Here is a 21,780-nt window from a genome sequence, read left to right on the forward strand (position 1 = left end):
TAAGGAGGCCATGGGTTGCAGACAGCATTCACATTCATTGTTCTTGACTTGACTGCTCTATAACAGAAGATCTTCCGCTGCAACCCATGTGAAGCATACCTTAATGGAGCTGACTTTGATTTGGGTCTCAAGTTCAAGTGAAGGGACAATTTTGTGCTACCGCATCCAAAGACATCCCATAAAATAGTGTGCCTTTGAATTTGAGGTAAAAGTTTGGGGAGGGACAAAATATTGCTGGAAGAATCAGGTGTCCTCAGTAATTTTGTCCATATATTGTATCATGCTAATACATAGAGACCAGAATCATTACCATTAAACTAAGCCTATTGTATTGAGTAGTTAAAGACGTAAGAACAGCAACAAATATGCAGAGTATCTTATATGTTTAGTCCTAATAACTTGTATATATTTCTTTATTTTTCAGGAAGACAGTATAGAAATTGCCATGGTAACAAGGAATAAAAAACAAACAAACATATATGTCTAATGCTTGGTATCAAATAATGGACCACAACTTCTCTGAAGGCATTTTTAAGCACCAGCTCCTAATAACAGGAAACAATTTGCAGAATTTTTATATGCTCACAGCTTTATAAATAAATGTCCTAAAGGGCGTCTCTTTATTCAGCTTTGAGATCATCCTTATTTCTTTTCCTATTTTTAACTCAGTGCCATAATGAGCCTTAATGACACTGATTACATTGTTAAGAGGTTTCAGTGAAGCATGCCTGGTTATGAATTCTCCATAATCAAAGCCTGAATGGTTTGTAATAGGCTGACATTGTTTGTTTGGTCTGTTTCTAGGAAACTGTCTCTGTCCCAGGCGCTCACCCTTGTTATGCTGTTGACGTCCCCGGATTGCCTGTCATCCCAGCAAGTAAGATAACACCGCTTCTTCTTTTCCATCATACTCTTCCTGAGTGACGCTGGACAACGGCTCGACTCTCGACTCCAACACCGTTTATCTTTAAATATCACGATCACTCGTAATTACACTAGATAATGTTTCGATTACAATCATTGGGCCGAATATAAAAAAAAATAAAAATGTTGCTTCCATCAGTTGCCTTCAGCCAGGCGTTTTTTTAGGATGATGTTTGAAAGCTAATAGTGGTAATAGTATATTCTGCCTGGCAAGTTCCTCCTGTCAGAACTGTAGCCTAATAGTTCATCGGTGCATCACTGCAGTCTTTCATCGCTGATTGTTTGGCTGTCAGACAAGGTTGAGCTGTGGAGGAAAAAATTCTCTCTCTATTCACTTGATTGTCAGCAGGAACTTGCAAGAGAGGTTTAAAACAGTGACTCTTCCTACGTCCCCTTTCCATATGGTTTAAGTGGCAGGTGTTGGACAGGCTGTTTGTAGACAGTTGAATTTATTGCCTTCCTCTTGTTAAACCACCCCCCCACCACACACACACACACACACACACACACACACACACACACACACACACATACACACACACACACATTTTCTCAGTTACTCTGAAGCATTTCTCAAATCATTCTTAATAATCGCAAACCAGTAAGTGCACAAAAGCCTTTACCTTCTCTAAATCCTTAGTTCATCTCCTAAAAGTATTTGTCAATAACCACTTTTTCCATCAGAAGTCCTTTTCTCATTGTTCACAAACAAAATCTATATTCTTGTTGTCAGTATGACGGCTCAGGATTCACGATTTTCCCGACGTGAACTACGGTTTGTAATATAATGATTGAAAAAGCAGAAGGATCATTTCTTCTGTACGTCATCTATACATTTTTAGCAGCACAAAAGTATTTATTTGATTGCATATTTTATTTATATTAGTTGCAAAAGACCGGAAAGATTCACATTTTTACTGCACTGTGTTAGTGTCCGTTTGTTTCGTGGATGTTCATCCATTTTCAGAAATTGTAATTCAGTGTTTTGCTCTTTCTGTCACCAATTGAAGGTTCAAGAGATTCACCTTTGACCTTTTTCAGAGAACCGGTTAATTATTGGTTGATCTAATGCGGTTCACTCGCCTTTGTTAGTGATATTCAAGATTCATTTTCACAATTAATTAATTCAAGACATATAAAAAAAAAAAAAGTTAAATAAAAGTTTAATAGCAATTTGAACTTGACAGATTATGAAAACTGGTTTAACCATTTTGCATTCAATGACTTACAGTATGCAATGAACTGATGCACAGATGTTTTGGAGGTTAAGAATATTTAGGTGAAATTAGTATAATGTATTTTCATCATAACGACATAAACAATTGATCGGTAGAAGAATGCTGAGGATGGAGACGCCAGGAAGGAGGAAAAGAGGAAGGCCAAGGAGGAGGTTTATGGATGTGGTGAAGGAAGACATGCTGGTTTTTTGAAAGAGGCAGATGTAGAGAAGGGGGAGTTTAAATAAATCAATGTACCAAACAATTGAACAAGTAGTTTTAAGAATTTCATTTCTTATCTGAGAAATGCTCCAATGCAACTGAGAAAAACTATATTTAAAAAAAAAAGATAAAACAAATATATATATATGTATGCACAAAAGTATTGGGACGCCTGACTTTTCCAGCCATATGTGGTTCTTCCCCAACCTGTTAGGTGCAAAGAAACAGTTGTACAAGCATTACATTTTCCCTATCATTCGAATTAGAAGGCCCAAACCGGTTCCAGCATGATGTTCCAGAAAGACAGATTCATGAAGAAATACTTTACATGGGTTGGACTGGAAGATCATGTGTGGCCTGTTATAGAGCTCTGATCTCCACCCTATTGAACAATGAATCAGGCCTCCTCACCTCAACTACATTAGTACCTGACTTTACTAACACCCTTGTATCTTGAATGGGCACGAAAATCTTCACAAACACACTCCAACATCTAGTGGAACATCTTCCCAGAAGAGTGAAGAGCAAATCGGGGCTATATGTGGAATGGCAATCTCAAAAACCAAGTCGTGTGTTTTCTTAACAGGCCTCTGTCACGCTCGAATTCCCTCTCGCCCAATCCAATCCAATAAGAAGTCAGGATGTCTCCAGCTACATTGTCCCACGGGGGGGAAAAAACTCCCGTTCCGAAGGTTAAAGGTCAATTTCATTAATCCAGCTTGCCCACTGGCCCCATGGCGGTTTGTTATCAACACTAATTTGAGTCCTTGGCACTTAAATGAGGCCATTCGCAGGTCACGCTACAATAGAAAGTCATTGACTGCAGTTATAAATCTCCAGGCTGAGCATGTTAGTGCAGTTTCATGTCATTTCACAGTTTCCCAAGAGGAGACCAGGAGCCCAAATCAGTCGTTATCAGTATATTATACAGATATAGTGTATTATATAATGATGATTCAGGATTGATGATCTATTTTATGTATGTGTTGTGTGTGTGTGTGTGTGTGTGTGTGTGTGTGTGTGTGTGTGTGTGTGTGTGTGTGTGTGTGTGTGTGTGTGTGTGTGTGTGTGTGTTCTAATAGAGAACAAATGTATGCGCATGTGTGAAGGTGCCTGAGTTGTTCTACATTACTGCTGCTTTTTATATTGCATTCCACACACCCTCAACATTCTTCATAATAGATTACATTTATGTTCAAGCTGTTTTATATATACACTATATGGACAAAAGTATTGGCTCACCTGACCTTTCCTGCTATATGTGGTTCTTCTCCAAACTGTTACTACAAAATTGTACAGGACGTCTTTAAAAGCGTAATAATACAATTTTGCATTCATTTGAATTCGGAAACTTGAATCTGTTCCAGCATGGTGATGCCCCTGTGCACAAAACATGGGTTTCAGTGGAAGATCTCATACTATAAAGCTCTGAACTCAACCCTACTAAACACCTTTGAGATGAATGTGAACACTTACTGCACCACAGGCCTTCTCACCTCACCTACATCACCTGACTTTACTAACACCTTTGTGGCCGATGAACACAAATGTCCACAAGCACACTTCAAAATCAAGTGGAACATCTTCCCATAAAGAGAGGAGCAAATTATATCAGCAAATTGGGACTAAATGTGGAATGCGATGCTCAAAAAACACACACACATATATACATATTAATATATATATGAATGTATGTATAAATGGGTGTAATTTGTTTAAGTGAAGAAGCTGTGTGTGAGGTTGTTTTAATTGACAGACATGAGAGGGTGTGAAATCCTGGCTTCCACGCTCTTCTCACGTGAACACACACACAAATATGCGTATGTGATGGAATCGGGGTGGCCCCAGGGACCTGATGAAAGCTGCTGTCTCGTCTCGATCCCTCGCTGCCTGTTTGTCTCGGATCATAGCCAGAGACGGATTTGAGAACGGCACAGTAATGTTATCCAACATGACAATTAATTCGCCTCTACAGGGGAGGAAATGCTATAGCAATGCTACATACTGGTACATACAATTGCTTAGTGGCAACGTGGCTCTGCTTAGTGCTTCGACGTGTCGATTGAGCCATACTAATGAATAGGAAATGATGAATAGTTTATCCATAATATTCTTAACTAGTATATTAGCCAAATTGCTATAAACGTAAAATAGAACTGGTTTAGAAGAACCGGCTTGGTCTATATATTATTTAGAAGCCTTTTAGCAATTTGTTGCCATTAAGTGAGATTTATCAGACCCTGAAGCAATACATGTAGAACAATAAGCAAATTAGCAAACGCCCTTATCCAGTGTAACTGTAAGGGTTAAGGGCTTTGCTCAAGGGACCAGCAGTGACAGCTTGTTGGTGATGGTGGGATTTTAACTCACAACCTTCTGACCACTGAGCTCCCACTTCCCCCTCAGGACTGTTTTTCCACCCCCTGAACATGAGACCGGTCACTGAATTGTGTAGCTGGTTTGTTGTAGGTGTCGGGGGTTCAAGCTCCTGTATCACCAAGCTGCTCTTAAGCAAGACCCCTAATCCGCTGTGCTCCAGGGGCGCTGTATCATGGCTCTGACACAGGCTTCCTAACATCACTGGAAGAAAGAATTTCACTGAACTGTGAAAGTACATGTGACAAGCATAAAAGCACCTTTTTTTTATTCAACATGCTCAATTAATACGTATCAAGCGGAGGTTTGCTAGGAGCCGCCCTTAGGGTCTAAAGTCCCCATTGCTAAGCTCTTGATGTCATACAGCCCATCTCAATCACTTTGATCAGCTGAAGAGGATCTACTGTTAATCCTCAGGATTACTTGCAACCGTTACACAGAAAATGTGGAATAATATTGCAAAAAATGTATTTGTTTGGTAAAGCTGCCCAGTTTATAGTCTATTGGTTTTTTTTATCTTTGTAAATATAATTAAAATTGTTGTGTTTCTCCTTTTTTTTTTATTCCCAAGAGGAGACCAGGAGCCCAAATCAGTCGTTATCAGTATATTAGGAGACTTTAAAGGGTGGGAAACACCCTTTAAAGCTCCACCTTATCATACAAGAAGATACCAAGAAGCAGTGGTGGACGAAGTACACAAACAATGTAGTTGAGTTAAAGTAGAGATACAATCAGTAAAATGTGACTCCAGTAAAAGTGTCCTTTTAAACTTTCACTTGAGTTAAAATACAAAGGTTTTTGCCTTCAAATGTACTTAAGTATCCAAAGTACAATGATTTATTATAACTTTAATGTTCCTATTATCATTTTTATCACAAGACTCTTTAATTAATCAACTCAGTTTATGTGAAAAGACTCGAATGTGACTCTCAGAACACTGATCTATTAATAGAATGATATTAATGACTCAAACACTGTGATTTCTAATTAAAGAAATCACGAGTCCAAAACCTTCTTTTCATCTACTTAAAAAAACAATTGCACAAATGAGGTCATGTGTGTTGTGGCCAGTTCGGGTTTCTTCCATCATTTATTTCTCTCTAAATGTTCTGCTTGATAGTGAACTGACGTTGAACTGTATGTTGGTGATCAGTAGATACCAAGAAAGCAGCAATCAAAACAGAGCGTGCGCTCGATCCTGATTGGTGGATTGCTGCGTGTTTGACTAGTTTTTTATCTGTTTAGCTGATTTTGCAAAATGGAGTAAAAAGTAAAATATTCGACTTCATAATGTAGTGAAGTTCAAGTAAAAGTTTTCTCAAATGAAAACACCTCAGGGAGGTGAAGGCTAAAGCAAGATTCCTTTCAACTGCATCCTTTCAAAATGCTGCTCTTGCTGCATCACAAGGCAAAGTGCTATCTGCCCTCTTCTGCATACATTACACCCATGATTGGCTAGTGTTCCTGTGATTGACAGAATGAACCCAGAATGCTCAATGAATTTTAAAGAAGCGCTTTGTTTGAACTTTTTTGTATGTTTTTATATGTATGAATAAATATAAAATTTGTCAGCACATTTTTATTCATCTCTTACACCCAGTTTTTTGTGTTTGATAGATTCGGAGCACACGTGTTGGCCGTCCATCTCGGGTCCCTCGGCAGTCGTTTTATAAGAGCGAATGGGCTTCGTGGGGAGTTTGGTCCGAGTGTTCTCGCTCCTGTGGGGGAGGAGCATCCATCCGCAGACGGACCTGCATCTACAGGTACGGCACTGCTGTCACAAGGTTGTATCTAACAGAATGCTGTACGAATCAGACATATAGAAAATCCAGTATATAAGATTTATTTCAAACTTTCTCCAGTGGATATGTAGAATAAGTTGCAGTAAGTCATATTAAACATATTACATGTATTTTATGGTGTTTTTTTTAAGGAATACAGTTGGAGGACAATGTTTGGGAGATCCCAGGGAGTATAAGATCTGCAACACAAAGGTATAATAAATGTTAAGCATTAAGTAAGTTTGGAATTATCATGTCGGTTATTGGCTTTTAATCAGTAAAGCGTATATGTAGTGGCCTGGGAAAACTCTTTAAAATCAGACTACAATTAAGAGAAAATAGAACTTTCTGTTCCTGTTCCACTGAATAATAGCAATGCACCGATTGCAGCTTTTATTTTTTATATAAAATCTTTTTTTTGTTTTCAATAAATATTGTTTGTTGCTTAAATTACATAGAACCAAGAAAGACATGAACAAGGTGGTGTCAGAAAGTTTTGAGACTAGTTTTGTAACAAGCCAACAGATGGCAGCACAAGGATGAACGCACAGTCACAGGGAGCACACAAGTCGGTGTGCCAAAAGACATCATTCTGTGTAGATCGGTAGCTGTGCAGCTGCTTTTCTGATCACGTGCACACCCTGACACCGAGCTCTCCACATACGTGAGTTTTTCGGCGGGAACAACATGATCAACTCGCCTGCAGACTCCTGCAGACCTCACCCTCTTCCTGAAGATGGAAATCCAGCTCAAAGGTTGCCGTTGTTAACATCACTGTGGAGATCGCGGATTGCAGAAGGTGATTGAGAGGCTTCGAAAAGAAGACTTCCAGGACACCTTCCAGAAGTGGCAGGAACGCTGGAAGCGCTATATCGCTGTGCAAGGGGACTATTTTGAAGGTGATAGTGTGTAAACGTAGATAAATATAGTACTTTCTTGTAAACAGAGCTCGTCTCGAAACTTTGTATTTATCTTCGCCTTACATCCACATTTGTTAAGCTAGCTCTTAATTTGGCCTGACATAATCTTTGTGGAAAACCTACTCATGATTAGAACATGGATAAAAAATATTTCTAATAAAAAAATATATATTTATGTTTCGGTCAAAAATATTGGGACACCTGACATTTCTGGTCCAAATTTGGTCTTCCTCAAACTGTTACCACAAACCTGGAGACACACAATTGTATACAATGTCTCTGGATGCAGTAGCATGAAATTTTCCCTTCAGTCGACAGACACCCCTGTGCACAAATCCAGCTCCATGAAGATATGCTTTACATTGGAGTGAAAGATCTCCAGCTATAGAGCTCGAACCCTTTTGAACAATGAATGTGAACGCTGACTGCACCCCAGGCTCCGGTCACCCCAGGCTCCTCACCTCACCTACATCCATCAGTACCTGGCTTTAGTAACACCCTTGTGTTTCTGAAGGAGCCCAAATCTCCACAAAATCTAATGGAACATCTTCCACAACGTTATTATAAGAGCAAATGAAGACCTAATGCGGAATGGGATGTTAAAAAAGCCAACCTCATGCTGAAACTTTTTGTTTATTTTTTGGAGGTATATGGGTTTTCCCAGATCATTACACAAATCCCTGAAATAAATTATTTCACCAATCGGCAATAGATTTGTTTTTAAATGTGCAGAAGATGATTATCAAGTAATAATTCATACCTAGGAATAAACCTATTCATTATGCCTTGTCATTGCTGTGAGCGGTTAAGATGAGTGTAGAAGGAGCATATTATAGAGAAGTTATACTCTGGATTTTTGTATATAATTAAAAAAAATTAGGTCCCAAAACACTGTGTTCTGGCAACCCTAAAAACACAAACCCAACCAAAACCCCAGGCTGCTTCCACCCACACACACAATTCAATTTATTTTTATTAGTCGACTACTTTTAACAATGGACATTATATTAAAACAGCAATAAGACCCCTTATAAGAATGTGGAAGTTTGATATGGAACCTCATCCTCATTACCGAATGTTCATTCATTACACTGTTGAGGTGTTCAGTGATTAAATGCAACCTGTGGTCCATTGTAGCAGACAAAATCTATTAATTACAGACCCAATTCATCTTCAAAGTTCTTGCATTGTTTAGTAACTTTATGGATCTTTATGCTGTTGATGTGAAACCATCTTCATATGCTTTATAGTGTCTCCAATTGAAGAGAACCCCATACAGAGGTAGGGAGTCAGGACGGATCGGGTAGATCCAAAGAGAAGAAAGGGACATGAGAGAAGATAGAGAGAAGAGGGGTGACAGGAAGAGAGAATAAGGATTGTTAAACATTTTCATTCTCGCACACATATATTTTTCTTTCTCCATCATTGAACATGTAAAGGCTCTGTCATGGCCCTTTTGAGTCTGGTTCCTCTAGAGGTTTTGTTCCTCATACCATCTGAGGGAGTATTTCTTCTGGCCACAGTCGCCACAGGCTCGGAAAAAATACACATCATTCACATTAACATTTTTGTTCCATAATTCTTACATTCTTTCATTCTATCCAAAACCAAACTGGTCCGTTGTGTACAAAAGGTTGAAGATCAGTGCTTCATGTGCTTTCAAACTGAAGACGCCTGTCTCCAGGGTGGCTCTGTAAAAAGGATGCGAAACCTGTTAATAAAGCAGGGCAGAGGTAGTTCCTGAGCAAGTACAGACAGGAAGGCTGTGTGTGTGTGTGTGTGTGTGTGTGTCTGTGTGTGTGTGTGTGTGTGTGTGTGTGTATAACTTTCATACACCTCTGGTTCATCTTAAACAGGGATGTCCTCCTGGATCTCTAGACTTCAAAGAACTACAATGCAAAGCTTTTGATGACAAGCCCCTAGTTGCTGGGAGCAGTTACCAGTGGACGACTTTTCATGGAGGTCAGTAAAGCATGCGTGAAAATCTCCCTCTCTCAAGCTTTACTCAAGGTGACCTCATCAATGTCCTTTGGTTTGTCCTGATGTCCCAGGCTCTGACCCCTGTGAGCTCAGCTGTTTGGCCTTGGGACACAATTTCTACTACAACTTTGGGCGAGTCCTGGATGGCACGCCCTGTTCAGCCGAGCCTGGGGCCGAATGTGTGAACGGGAAATGCCTGGTGAGGGACAACCTGCAATTTTAATACACTACTCCGACTTTTTTCTTCTTCTTCTCCTTTTTTTATTTCTTTGATAATGCATGATCGTTTTTGTATGTTTTATGAGTTAGTGACATACCCAGTCTTTAGATTAGCTAGAGGCAAAGCAGCTGTGCCATGTGGAAAGCCTCAGCTCTTCATGCACACCCACTTAATCTCCGCAACGTCACATTTTTTCATGCTCGTTAGATAAATTTAGATAAACACATGAAGGAACATTTTTTTTTTATTCCATTCCAGTTACAGTGATGTTATAATTTGAGCAAAAATCTTACTCATCATCACTTATCCCACCCCTACACCTAAACTAGTGCATGTGGAGAACTGTTTTAACCACCAGAAACGTGCTCATGTGCATTGCATGAGGGTAAAGATCCAGGTCATGGTGCAGCTTCTTAAGCAAGAACCTCAGCATAAATATACATATGTGCATTTCTTTTTTTTTGCACATCCCATTCCACATTTATTCTCTATTCGCTATTATAATAAGCTTCAGGAAGATGTTCCACTAGATGTTGTGGAGATGATGTGCTCAAGGGCGTTAGGAAAGGTGAGGAGGAGGTCTGGGGGTGCAATCAGTGTTCCAGTTCATACCAAAGGTCTTCAATAGGGTTGAGATCAGAGCTCTATAGCAGGAGATCTTCCACTCCATCCCATGTCAAGCAGGATCTTCATGGAGCTGGCTTTGTGAACAAGGGGCATTGTCCTGCTGGAAAAGGTTTGGGTCTCCTAGTTCAAGTTATCCCAGTTCTTCCAGTGCTCTCAGTATAGTGTATTATGGTCCGCTCATTAAATTTTTCATATATACTCACCCTCTACTATACCAATCAAGTGTCATATGGAGATTGTGGATTTCTTCTCACCAGAACCTCATTAAAGCTCCCCTCATTCATGCTCTTCCATATTTTCTCACTTCTTCTCACCTATGAGACCAAGGCTTGAAGTCACAGCATGCTTTCCCATTCCTTATTTTTAATAAACACGTTCAAAATATTCCTTGACGTGGTTTATATATTACACAGAACGTGAAGCTGAATTTATGGGCTGTGAGAAAAGTGTGTGAGTGTTTTGAGGGTCCTCTGGCACTCAGAGGACCACCTGCAGGAGAAGCAGGTGGTCTGATGGTGCAGGATAGATGGAGTCCAGATTACGGAGCGCACCCTTAAAATCTACTTACGATATACACCGTATGTTTCTAATCACTGGCCCCGGACGACAGTCGTGAAAGGTTTTTTCAAATCAACCGATCAAGGTCACGGTGGTTGATCCCACATACACGTGGTGAAGGAAAGAGAGGAGAAAAAAAATGGAACGAAAGAGCGTCTTTTCCTGTTTGTTTCGGTTTACGCTCAAGTGCGTGAGAAGGTTAGTGTGAAACAGAAAGCGAGGTTTAATTATAGGCCACTGGAGTTGCCAGGGAGCGACGGGTGTAAAGACCTCCCTATGGATTTGATAATCCCCTCTTCGAATTTTCCTGGGCCATTCCTCCTCCTCCTCCTCCTCCTCCTCATCCTCCTCCTTCTGACTCCTCCTGTGTGAACCTTTTCTGAACATGTTTTTCCCAGCTTTGTTTGATCCAGATAGAGACCAAGGTCATGCCACAGACCATCTGCTGCGGGATGACCGTGAAAAACCCGCTTTGCTGTAGTGGACTTATTGAAGCGGTCCAGATTGGATTCGGTTTGGATTTTTTTTTGTTGTTGCTGTTTTAGCGGTTCACATCCTTCTATGTTAGTTATTTTTTTACAAATGAATCATTGGCTTATGGAGACAACGTGCACTGGACATTTAAAATTTGATTCTCTAGCAGAACTTGAGAATGCGCCGGACGTTTTGTGCAGGATTCAGATATCAGACCTCGGGTTTGAATGAAAATAAAAAAGCACACGTGTTTCTGAACCGAATACTGGACTCTGCATGTGATGACAGATTTAATAGCTGTGAGGTGAGACATGGTACAACAGGGAATGTTTATTCTGGTAGAGCACAACGTGTATTTCGTCTGTTCTTACCTTGATTTGACTCAAATCCCAAAGATGGCTTCTTTTGTGAAGATGTGTGTATATCTTTAAGCCCTTTATCATGGTCATGTAGGTGATCCTGAGAAGAATGGTCATGGGATGGGAAAACAGCAGCTTGTGGGAGAAGGGGGTGTAAGATGTTGGACTTCTTATCAGAAGGTCATGAGTTCAAATCCCACCACTAAGCAAAGCCCTTAACCCTCAACTGCTCAGTTGTATGAATGAAATAAATGTAAGTCACTCTGGATAAAAAGCACCAGCCCTGAATACCTACAACAATACAGACATGTGTAGGTCATGCACAGAAGTTTCACATAGACAGAATCCTGGATCAGTTTGGGATCAAAGTGGTATCCCAGTGCAACCTTCTGCATCACCAAACCACCCTAAAGACTCATTTGAGTTAAAAATTCACATACGAGGGGGTATCAAAAGGTTTTGAGACTTACTCTGTTTACGAGAAAGTACTTATTTATTTACGTTTACACACGATAACCTTCAAAATGGTCCTCTCAGCATTCCTGCCACTTCTGAACTGTGTCCTGGAAGTCTTCTTCTCGAAGCCTCTCAAGCACCTTCTGCGATTCACGCCGGATCTCTGCAATCGTGCCAAAACGGCGACCTCTGAGCAACTTCATCTTCCAGATGAAGAGGGCAAAGTTGGCATGAGCCAATCCTGGCGAGGATCACGTGGATTGTTCTCCGACGATCATCATGCACGTGTTGCCAAAGGGTTTTGTTGATCTCTCGATCGTCTTTCAGTGATGTTCTTCTGCTCTTTAAGCTCTCGTGCCGTTTAAAAACACCTGGAACGACTCGATGCAGCATAGGAAATCTTCTTGTCCTTTTTAGACCTGGAAAATCGATAGGATTTCAGAAGTGGTAGCTTAGTGATTAAAATGTTGGCCTTCTCATTGAAAGGTCATGATTTCCAATGCCAGCAATGCTAAGTTGCTACCTCTCAAATGCTAAGTTGCTGCCCTTAAACAAGGTCCTTAACCCTCAACTACTCGGTTATCTAAGCAGGATAATTGTAAGTAGCTTTTGGAAAGGGTGTCTGCCAAATACCACAAATGTAATGTAAATGTAGATTTCGACTGGTGCCATATAAAATGCTCGATTAGTGCAATCCTTTCAGATGGGTGTGCTGTGATCTGCATCTGAAATAGCATGTCGTGATAAGTTGGGAGGGACGGCCGTCGGGTTTCTAATCTTAGTTTTTTTGTTTGTGTGTAGAAACCAGGGTGTGACCTGATCTTTGGCTCCCAGCTGCAGGAAGATGCCTGCATGGTGTGTGGAGGCCAGAACACTACCTGCCTTCAGCACCGCAGTGTGTACCAGAGTGGCGAGCAGGACCTCGGTCAGTACCGATACGATTTTCTGAATCAGAAAGCGCTTTATTGCCAAGTATGTTTGCACTTAACAAGGAATTTGTTTTGGTCACAAAAGTTTTTGTGGCACTTTTTTTTTTTTAGAAACATTTTTTATAAATAAAAAATATAAATATAAAATACATTTTTTTAAAGTGGACTTTTAAACGAAAGTCCTAAGAGGCCATTAATTATAATTTTTTCATTCATTAATTAATGAATCAATTATTTAATGAATACAAACTGTTATGTTATTATTCATGATCCTGCCTGTAGAACATGCTCTTATGCAGAATACATAGAAAAATCAATTACCGATCATGAGGAAAGAATGTTTATGTCAAAAATTCAAGACAATTTGGTCGTGTTCAGGAAAATACGACTTTTGTTATGTCGAAATGACAAGGAAATCAAGTCGTAACAAAACAAGACAGAAAAATGTTTACAATGCATGGCCTCTTAGAACTTCTGTAGTTTTGCAAATTTTTATGACTAAAAATAAATGTAAAAGTATTATTGCACAGATATGATATATTATATATATATATAAATACATATATATATATATATATACAGTACAGACCAAAAGTTTGGACACACCTTCTCATTTAAATATTTTTCTTTATTTTCATGACTATGAAAATTGTAGATTCACACTGAAGGCATCAAAACTATGAATTAACACATGTGGAATTATATATGGAATTATATACATAACAAAAAAGTGAACTGAAAAAATGTCATATTGTAGGTTCTTCAAAGTAGCCATCAAGAGAATACCAAGAGTGTGCAAAGCAGTAATCTAAGCAAAAGGTGGCTACTTTGAAGAACCTACAATATGACATATTTTCAGTTGTTTCACACTTTTTTGTTATGTATATAATTCCATATATAATTCCACATGTGTTAATTCATAGTTTTGATGCCTTCAGTGTGAATCTACAATTTTCATAGTCATAAAAATTAAGAGAACTCTTTGAATGTGAAGGTGTGTCCAAACTTTTGGTCTGTACTGTATATATATATATATATAAATGCACATATTCAGGTGGTAAATAATAGGCATGAATTGCTTATATGGTGGATGTTTTTCCAAAAGGAAATTTGGCCGGTTTTCCAGGGAATTGTTATCCTGTGGTTCCTGTAGAACAGTGATGAAGTGCTTTTATGGGACACACTGATACACACTCGCGCACACAAACCACACACAATACACTGACTTCTTTAAAAAGCATTTTCATGCTGGCAAAGAATAAATGGGGATTGTGACGGAAATGATACCAGCTTTGTCCTTCGACTCGATGTTTCTCTGCATCTGGATTTCTAAGCTTGAAGACTTTCACCACGGTGCTTTTGATGATGAGAAAGCCGTAAATCTCCATCACAGTTCCATATGCAAAAACAAGGAAAAACAAGGTTTACAGGATGGCTACAGAAAGACAGGGCCATATAAAAACACCCACACTAATAGATGTTGTATATACTGAGTGTGGTTTTAATGATAAATATGGTCTCAGGATGGTGCTCATACACAGTGCACAGTGTTACAACTTTTTTTTTTCCCCGCTCTTATCTCTCAACAGGGCCGTTTGGATACAATGAGGTCACCATGATCCCAGCCGGAGCCACCCACATCAGAGTGACTGATAACAGCAAAAACTATTTAGGTTAGAGCAGGGTCGTTTTGTTCCTGTTCGCTGTGAGATAAATGTGTTTTTGATTCAGATGTAGCTTACAGTAGAGCGCCTGTCAAGAGTTTGGAAACACCTTGTTTTTTGTGTTTTTTTAAGAGACACTCAGATGTTTCTTTGGTTTATAAGCAACAAATTAGGTCATGTAATGGTATGAAGATCGACTTTGACCAAACAAATAGATCAATATCCTGGGGGTGTGAAGGTAAACAAAATTCAATTTCGGTACAGTTAAAGGGGAAGAAATTCAAAACATAAAATTGCTTGTCTTTTTTTTTATTAATGCAGTTTATTATTATAAGTATTTGTGGACATCGATAAAATAATTATAAATAATTTTAAATAAAATACCCGCTTGGTTAAATAATATATAAATTATTATATATTATGATATATATTATATTTATAAAAATAAATTCAAATAAATTAATACGATACACTTTTTTATTATATTGATTAAACTGATTAATCGATTAAATTGCCACAAATTAATTTGATTAAATAAAATATAGTAACCGAAAACATGTAATTAAAATTTAATAAAAGTTTACATTTGTTAGACTCCATTTAGTTAATACAGGTATGTATATAATTGTGTGTGTGTGTGTGTGTGTGTGTGTGTGTGTGTGTGTGTGTGTGTGTGTGTGTGTGTGTGTGTGTGTGTGTGTGCTAGCCACTTCCTGGTTAGCAGCTTTTGCTAGCATTATGGATTCTTTAGCGTTTTCATGCATGCACGAAACAAATGGTATTTCCAGTACGAAGCGAGTAGCCACAGTGACACTGCGCTAACTCTAGATTCTTTTTTATACCCCTGGCATTGTTGTGTTTGTTTTTAAGTTCATTTGCGGTCCACCACTTAATACGTTCCCGAGGGAAGTCAGATTTTAACTCTGTTTCGCACGTGAAAAGGATTGTATTCGGCACACGTGTTAGGTTTGCTTTTGAATTAAACGTAGGCTTTCCCTTGCTTGTTTACCTTTAGTTTAGTCTTTCATTTGAACTTTCTCTTAGTAGAATGCTACAACCCCAATTCCAAAAAAAAAGTGGGGACCCTGTGTAAAATGTAAATAAAAACAGAATGCAATTATTTACGAATCTGCATATTCTATTCACAAGAAAACAAAAACATATCAAATGTTTTAACTGAGTATTTATACAATTTTAAAGAAAAAATACGGTCATTTTTATTTTTGATGGCTCCACCACGTCTCAAATAAGTTGGGACAGAGCCATGTTTACTACTGCTTATCATCATGTCCTCTGTCCGTATACATCTGAGAACTGAGGAGGTTAGAGTCAGATTCAACTGTATTGTTATTGTTTGTGTGTGTATATATACAGTATTTATCCAGTATTTATATCACAGTTATTATCCAGGATGTGGTTGAATTTTTGTATTTTTTTAATGTAAAAATGGTTTGTCTTGCATGACCCAGCCCTTCAGAATGGACACTCCCAGTTTGTAATTAATGGAAACTGGAAGATCAGTGTTCCGGGTGAGTATAACGTGGCTGGAACCAAACTGGTGTATCGCCGTTCAGCCGATACATGGGAGAGCTTCGAGGTGCCCGGGCCAACCCTGGAGGACCTGCACATTATGGTGAGTGATTCCATGGTTGTATCGTCATCATTTTTGGTGGATGCTATACACAAAAAAGTAAATGAAATTCTTTTGTAATGTTAATCCCATTTCGATCCAGCAGTCTAAGTATCATTAAGGTCTGCTAACTGACTCTTGATAATGTGTCTGCAGGTTTTATCTACTGTAAGAAATTTTGGAATAGAGTATGAGTACTGGCTGCCACCTGAACTCTACGCCATGCATCACGGAAGGCAGAGTCCATACTGGCATCACCACACATCAAATTTCCTGCCCTGGGAATTGCCAACTACTACCACCACCACTACTACCACTACCAGGATGAGACCACCTGTCCCCACACAGCCTTCATGGGGTGAAAAACACTTAATACTATTAAACAGACGAATATGTTTTATATACTATTATAAATAAAAGTTAAGGTTCTTTACAATAATAACTATAAAAATCAACCAAAGATGATTGGTAGACGTAGAAAAGGGCAAGCTTGCATCATGCCTCTGATCAAACCAGTTACTGCAAGGGTATGACTACGTGTGGACGTATGTAGGACTGTTAGCTTAGTGGTTCCAGTCTGGCCTTTGGCTCAGAAGGTCAAATCCCAACCTCACCAAGCTCCCACTTCTGTACCCCTGAGCAAAGCCCTTACCCACTTTGCTGCTTAGTTATATGAATGAGACAAAATGCCATAAATGGATGAAGAATATCTAAAGCTGGGTTTAAATCTCAGCCTCAGAAGTGGATCTTGATTGGAGAAGTGGTAGCTGTTTGGTTAAGATAATATTAGAAGGTCATTAGTTGAAATCCCAGCACCACAAACTGCCACTGCTGCGTCCTTGAGCAATGCCCTTAACCTTTAAATGCACAGTTATATAAATGAGATCATTGTAAGTCACTCTGGATAATGGCATCTGCCAAATGCTGTAACTGTAATCCTTTGCTTTTGGGGCTCATCAGCCTTAAGTGCTGGCATAATGGCGTTTCATTGAGATTTTGTATATTTTGAAATGCTTTTCTGCTCAGCATGGCTGTAGAAATTGGTTCTCTAGAAAGTTCTGATTCAGATATTTTGTTTATACACTAACCACATTCCATGAACTGTACCTGCTGCCACATGATTGGATAAATGGTCATGATTGAAGAGTTAATGCAAGCATGTCCAATACAAAATATGTTGATTACACATGTTGTTATCGCACTAGTCATTTATTTCCACAAAAAACAATATTCCGCACATAAGTGCTGGCGTGATGATTAATGAGTTCCTGGTGGCCTCAGTTATTTTTGCCTTTATATGTACATTGTGCATTAAGTTAACACGAGGCCACGCTCTGCGTTTTTCTCTCATGTAAGATGATTGATGAGCCGTGTGCAGAACGATCTTAATACATTAAACCCACATTCCTTTCCATGGGGGCATGGAAATGGTTTTCGGTGTCTTCGCGATGCATATATCTGTACATACATGCCTGACGGCACGGTGGAATGCGTGCAAGCCGCTCCCTTTTCCCCGAGCATCGAATGAAATATGTGATGTAATGTGAAGCTAAAACTGTCCTGTGTTTGTGTCTGAGGAAGATTTATGGATTCTTTATTAATCTATTTCGCATCAGACAAGAAATCGATATCGCTATATGTGGCACATGCATGTTTTTGTGTATTTGTTTAATGGAAACAAGTAGAAATCCGTTTGTTTTGTCTCGATTAATGGAAAATGTTGGCAGATTTATGAATTCAAGCGACTGGTTTATGTCAGGTCCAGTAGGTGGACGACGACCTCCTGTGAGACCTCCTGTGAGACCTCCCACTCAGCAGCAGCCACTGCCTCGTCTGGAACGAGATGAGAACAGTAACTACCTGCCGCGGACGCACAACACAGGTCAGCACATGTTAATCATCGTTGCTGCATTTACTTCAGTTCATTCTGACTCATCACAATGTCACAGCTTCGGTTTTGCAGATACAAAACACAGCTTCGGTTTTGTTACAGGTTACTGTGGGAAATGCAGGAAGGTGAAGGGGCGTGGAGAGCGGCAGAAGCAGTACTGCCAGAAGGATTATGGTAATTATTGTTTTGAAATCATTATACACCTAGAATTGTAACTATTAGTGGTGTAACGGTACATGTATTCGTGCTGAAGGGTTTCGGTACAGGGCTTTCAGTACGGTGCACGTGTGTATCGAATGAAATCCTTTTTCACGTGGGGAACACAGTTAAAAGTTCCCTTAAGGACGTAATAAGTGGACGAACGAAAGTTTGTTCGGTCTCCACCTCGCACTTTGAGCGAGCGCAGTTATTAGTATTAAACTTAAAAACATACACCACAATGGCAGGAGTATGGAAAAAGAAACTAGCATTAGCGCTATGGGTACTCACTCCGTACCGGAAAATACGATTTGTAGTGCATCGTTTTCCGCACGCGCAAAATCACGATCGCTTTCCAGGTTTTTACGACGGTCTAGCGATATGGATTCTTTAGCGTTTTATGTCCAGCTTCAAGAATTTCTTTTCAAAGGAGAAGATCCTGACAAATCTACTTATCGAAGGAGTTTGTTAAAGTTTGCTAAAATAAGTAGCCCAGTTAAGTAGAGCATATCTTTAGAAAATTTTATATTATATGTTAAACGTGCACTTCTGTATTACCCAGACAAATGTAAACTATCAAATTTTTTATTTATTTATTTCGTTTGATTTAATCAATTTAATTTGTTCCAATTTAACTGATTACCGAATCAATATATTAAAAAGTGTATTGCATTTTTTTTTTTCTATTTAATTTTTATAAAATATTATAAAATATTATTTTATATATTATTTAACCAAGCAGGAATTTTGTTTTATTTTTAATATATTTAAAAATTGTTAAAAAAATTTGGTTTGGTTTACAAATGTTAATAATAAGAAACTGCGTTAATAAAAAACGACACGCAGTTTTTTTTTTTTCTGCTTCTTCTAAACCGAACCGTGACATAAAAACCAAAGTACTTACTTACGAAGTTTGTGTAACGTTCCACCTATAATATATAATTATAATTGTAACTATATCAGTTATAATTGAACTGACAAAAATAGAGCTAAAGGGGTACAAACTTTTGCACTCAACCAACAATTTTTTTTTTTCAGTCTTCAGAGCCAAGATCTTGGGGAAGGTCTACATTGGCCAGGAGACACGATACGATGTGCAAATTATCCACACGTACCGCAACAGCTTCCGTCTGGGACGCCGGGAATACCTATGGACCCCCAACAGGTGTGACTGCCCCCCACTGGATGAGGGCTATCAGTACGTGCTAATGGTCAGGCGTCACGTGAATCATGAGCAAACACTCGATCGCATTCTGCTAGAGGAGGACAGCTACGCTCAGCTTTACCGGCCACGTGAGGACAGCCTACTGCGCCCCCTGGAGGATCGTTGCAATAATAGGGGACTGAGAACTCACCAGAGTGGGTAGAAAAGGCACGAGCTTGTGTTCATCTTGCACATATTTAATCCTGCTTCTGAAAAAGACACACATGATAAGACACATGACATGTTGCTGGCTTTAGCGTGTTTCTGTGGATATTACGGGATCCTTTAGGAAGTAATGGAGGTCATGAGTTCCAGAGTTATACGAAGGTTACTCACGAAATGAAGCACTTTAGGCGGAATATAGCCTACCTTTAAAAATGCATATACCAAAGGTAAACATATTTTTTGTATCATTATCATCATTATCATCAGAGTTAATGTCGCCTTGTATATAGACAAAAGTTCTGATATCCGAGTATAAGATTGGGTTGTGATTTTTCCATTATTTAGTCCCCATTTGCTGTTATAATAACTTTCACTCTTCTGGGAAGATGTTCCACTAGATTTTGGAGTGTGCTTGTGGAGATCTGTCAGTGATACTAATTAAGCCTGGGGTGCATTCAGAGGTAAAATTCATCCCAAAGGTGTTCAAATCCTTCTAATTTGTTGTTCCATGTATAGCCGATCTTCACGGAGTTTGCTTTGTGCACAGGGGCATCGTCATGCTGGAACAGGTTTGGGTCTCCTAGTTCAAGTGAAAAATTTCATGCTAGCACATCCAGTAACATTCTATAGAGTTGTGTGTAAGTTTAGGGAAGAACCACAAATGGCTGAAAAAGTCAGGGGTCCCAATACTTTCATTTATATAGCAATCTGTCAATAACAATAAACCACTAAGTGGTGAAGTGAATAAAAATTGAATGTCTCGTTACAATGGCACCTGTGAAAGGGTGGGATTTACTATGCAGTGAATGATCAGTTCTTGAAGCTGATGTGGTCTTGGAAGCAGGAAATGTGTCTAATTTCAGGTCCTGGCATTCATGAAGATCATACTTTGACACGTTCCTCAACACTTCGTCAAACCAACACACCCCTTTATGGCTTCAAGTGTCTTCTTTCAGCAGGTTTATGCTTCCTGCACATCCATAATGCAAAAATTGTTCAGGAACAGTTTGAGGAACAGTACAAAGAGCATTGACTCGTCAACGAAAACGCTCTGATCCTCTAAAATTTCATCTGATCAAGCATCTGTGGGACGTGCTGGTCTGAACAATGGAGGCGCCACCTTACAGAACAACATGCGAGAATGAAAGAATCTGTTGTTGAAGTCTTGGTGCCAGATCACGTCATAGTACACCTTCAGAGATCTTGTGGATTCCAGGATTTGACAGGACAAAGCTGTTCTGAGGAGAATCTACATATTATTAGTCAGGTGGTTTTAATGTTGTGGCTGATCGGTGTTTGTGTATCTTATTGCTGTCTGCTGTTGTTTTTTTATACAGTTAATGTTTTTTGTATAATATTTATGATGAAATATATAAACATGATATTTACATGTAAGTATGTGCTTTGCTTTTGCTTATATATATTTTGCTTATATATATATATATATATATATATATATATATATATATATATATATATATATATTAGGGCTGTAAAAATACGTTGTTAAAAACAAATTTATTTTAACGGCTCAAATTTTATTAACGCGAAACTAACGCGCCGTGCATCTCCGTTTGAACGTTTTTAATACAAATATAAATAAATAAATATAAAAGAGGCGAAATTAAAACCTTCAATGCAACACACATTTATTCATGGCGTCTTTTCCTAAATCGGATAATAAAAATAATAATAAACTTAACCGAAAACAAAATCCGCCGTGACGCACACATCCGGCAATTAAACTCGTCCGTGTGGAAACGTAGCAAAAGTTCCGTTTGATGTTCTGATGATTTAGGTGATTTAAAACACCATAATTACTTTAAAACATCTACAAGAATAATAGAATAATAATAATACACATAGATTTGCATAAGCGTCCCTATTTGTCCATGCGCATGTTGATTAGAGTTTTTAAAACTTGAAAAGTATTAATATTATTAATTAAAGGTACATTTAGAAATGTTCAATTAAGTTAATTAGGA

The 21,780-nt window shown here is 38.8% G+C and overlaps 1 protein-coding gene across 2 annotated transcripts in view; it reads left to right on the plus strand.

The window, feature by feature from the left end:
- Positions 1–21,187, plus strand: part of adamtsl5 (ADAMTS like 5) — a 27,745-nt gene extending 6,558 nt beyond the window's left edge. For both annotated transcript variants that reach the window (XM_083549991.1, XM_083549992.1), the window contains exons 3-14: positions 805–877; positions 6,357–6,502; positions 6,673–6,733; positions 9,297–9,402; positions 9,492–9,619; positions 12,916–13,039; positions 14,633–14,716; positions 16,177–16,340; positions 16,494–16,695; positions 18,097–18,219; positions 18,331–18,402; positions 19,465–21,187. In XM_083549991.1, the coding sequence (XP_083406117.1) occupies positions 805–877; positions 6,357–6,502; positions 6,673–6,733; positions 9,297–9,402; positions 9,492–9,619; positions 12,916–13,039; positions 14,633–14,716; positions 16,177–16,340; positions 16,494–16,695; positions 18,097–18,219; positions 18,331–18,402; positions 19,465–19,793 (1,612 nt within the window). In that variant the 3' untranslated portion in view covers positions 19,794–21,187. The remainder of the gene's footprint in view (positions 1–804; positions 878–6,356; positions 6,503–6,672; positions 6,734–9,296; positions 9,403–9,491; positions 9,620–12,915; positions 13,040–14,632; positions 14,717–16,176; positions 16,341–16,493; positions 16,696–18,096; positions 18,220–18,330; positions 18,403–19,464) is intronic.
- The last annotated feature ends 593 nt before the right edge of the window (positions 21,188–21,780 follow it).

Source organism: Silurus aristotelis, assembly GCF_946808225.1.
Source record: "Silurus aristotelis genome assembly, chromosome: 9".
Classification (NCBI taxonomy): Eukaryota; Metazoa; Chordata; class Actinopteri; order Siluriformes; family Siluridae; genus Silurus; species Silurus aristotelis.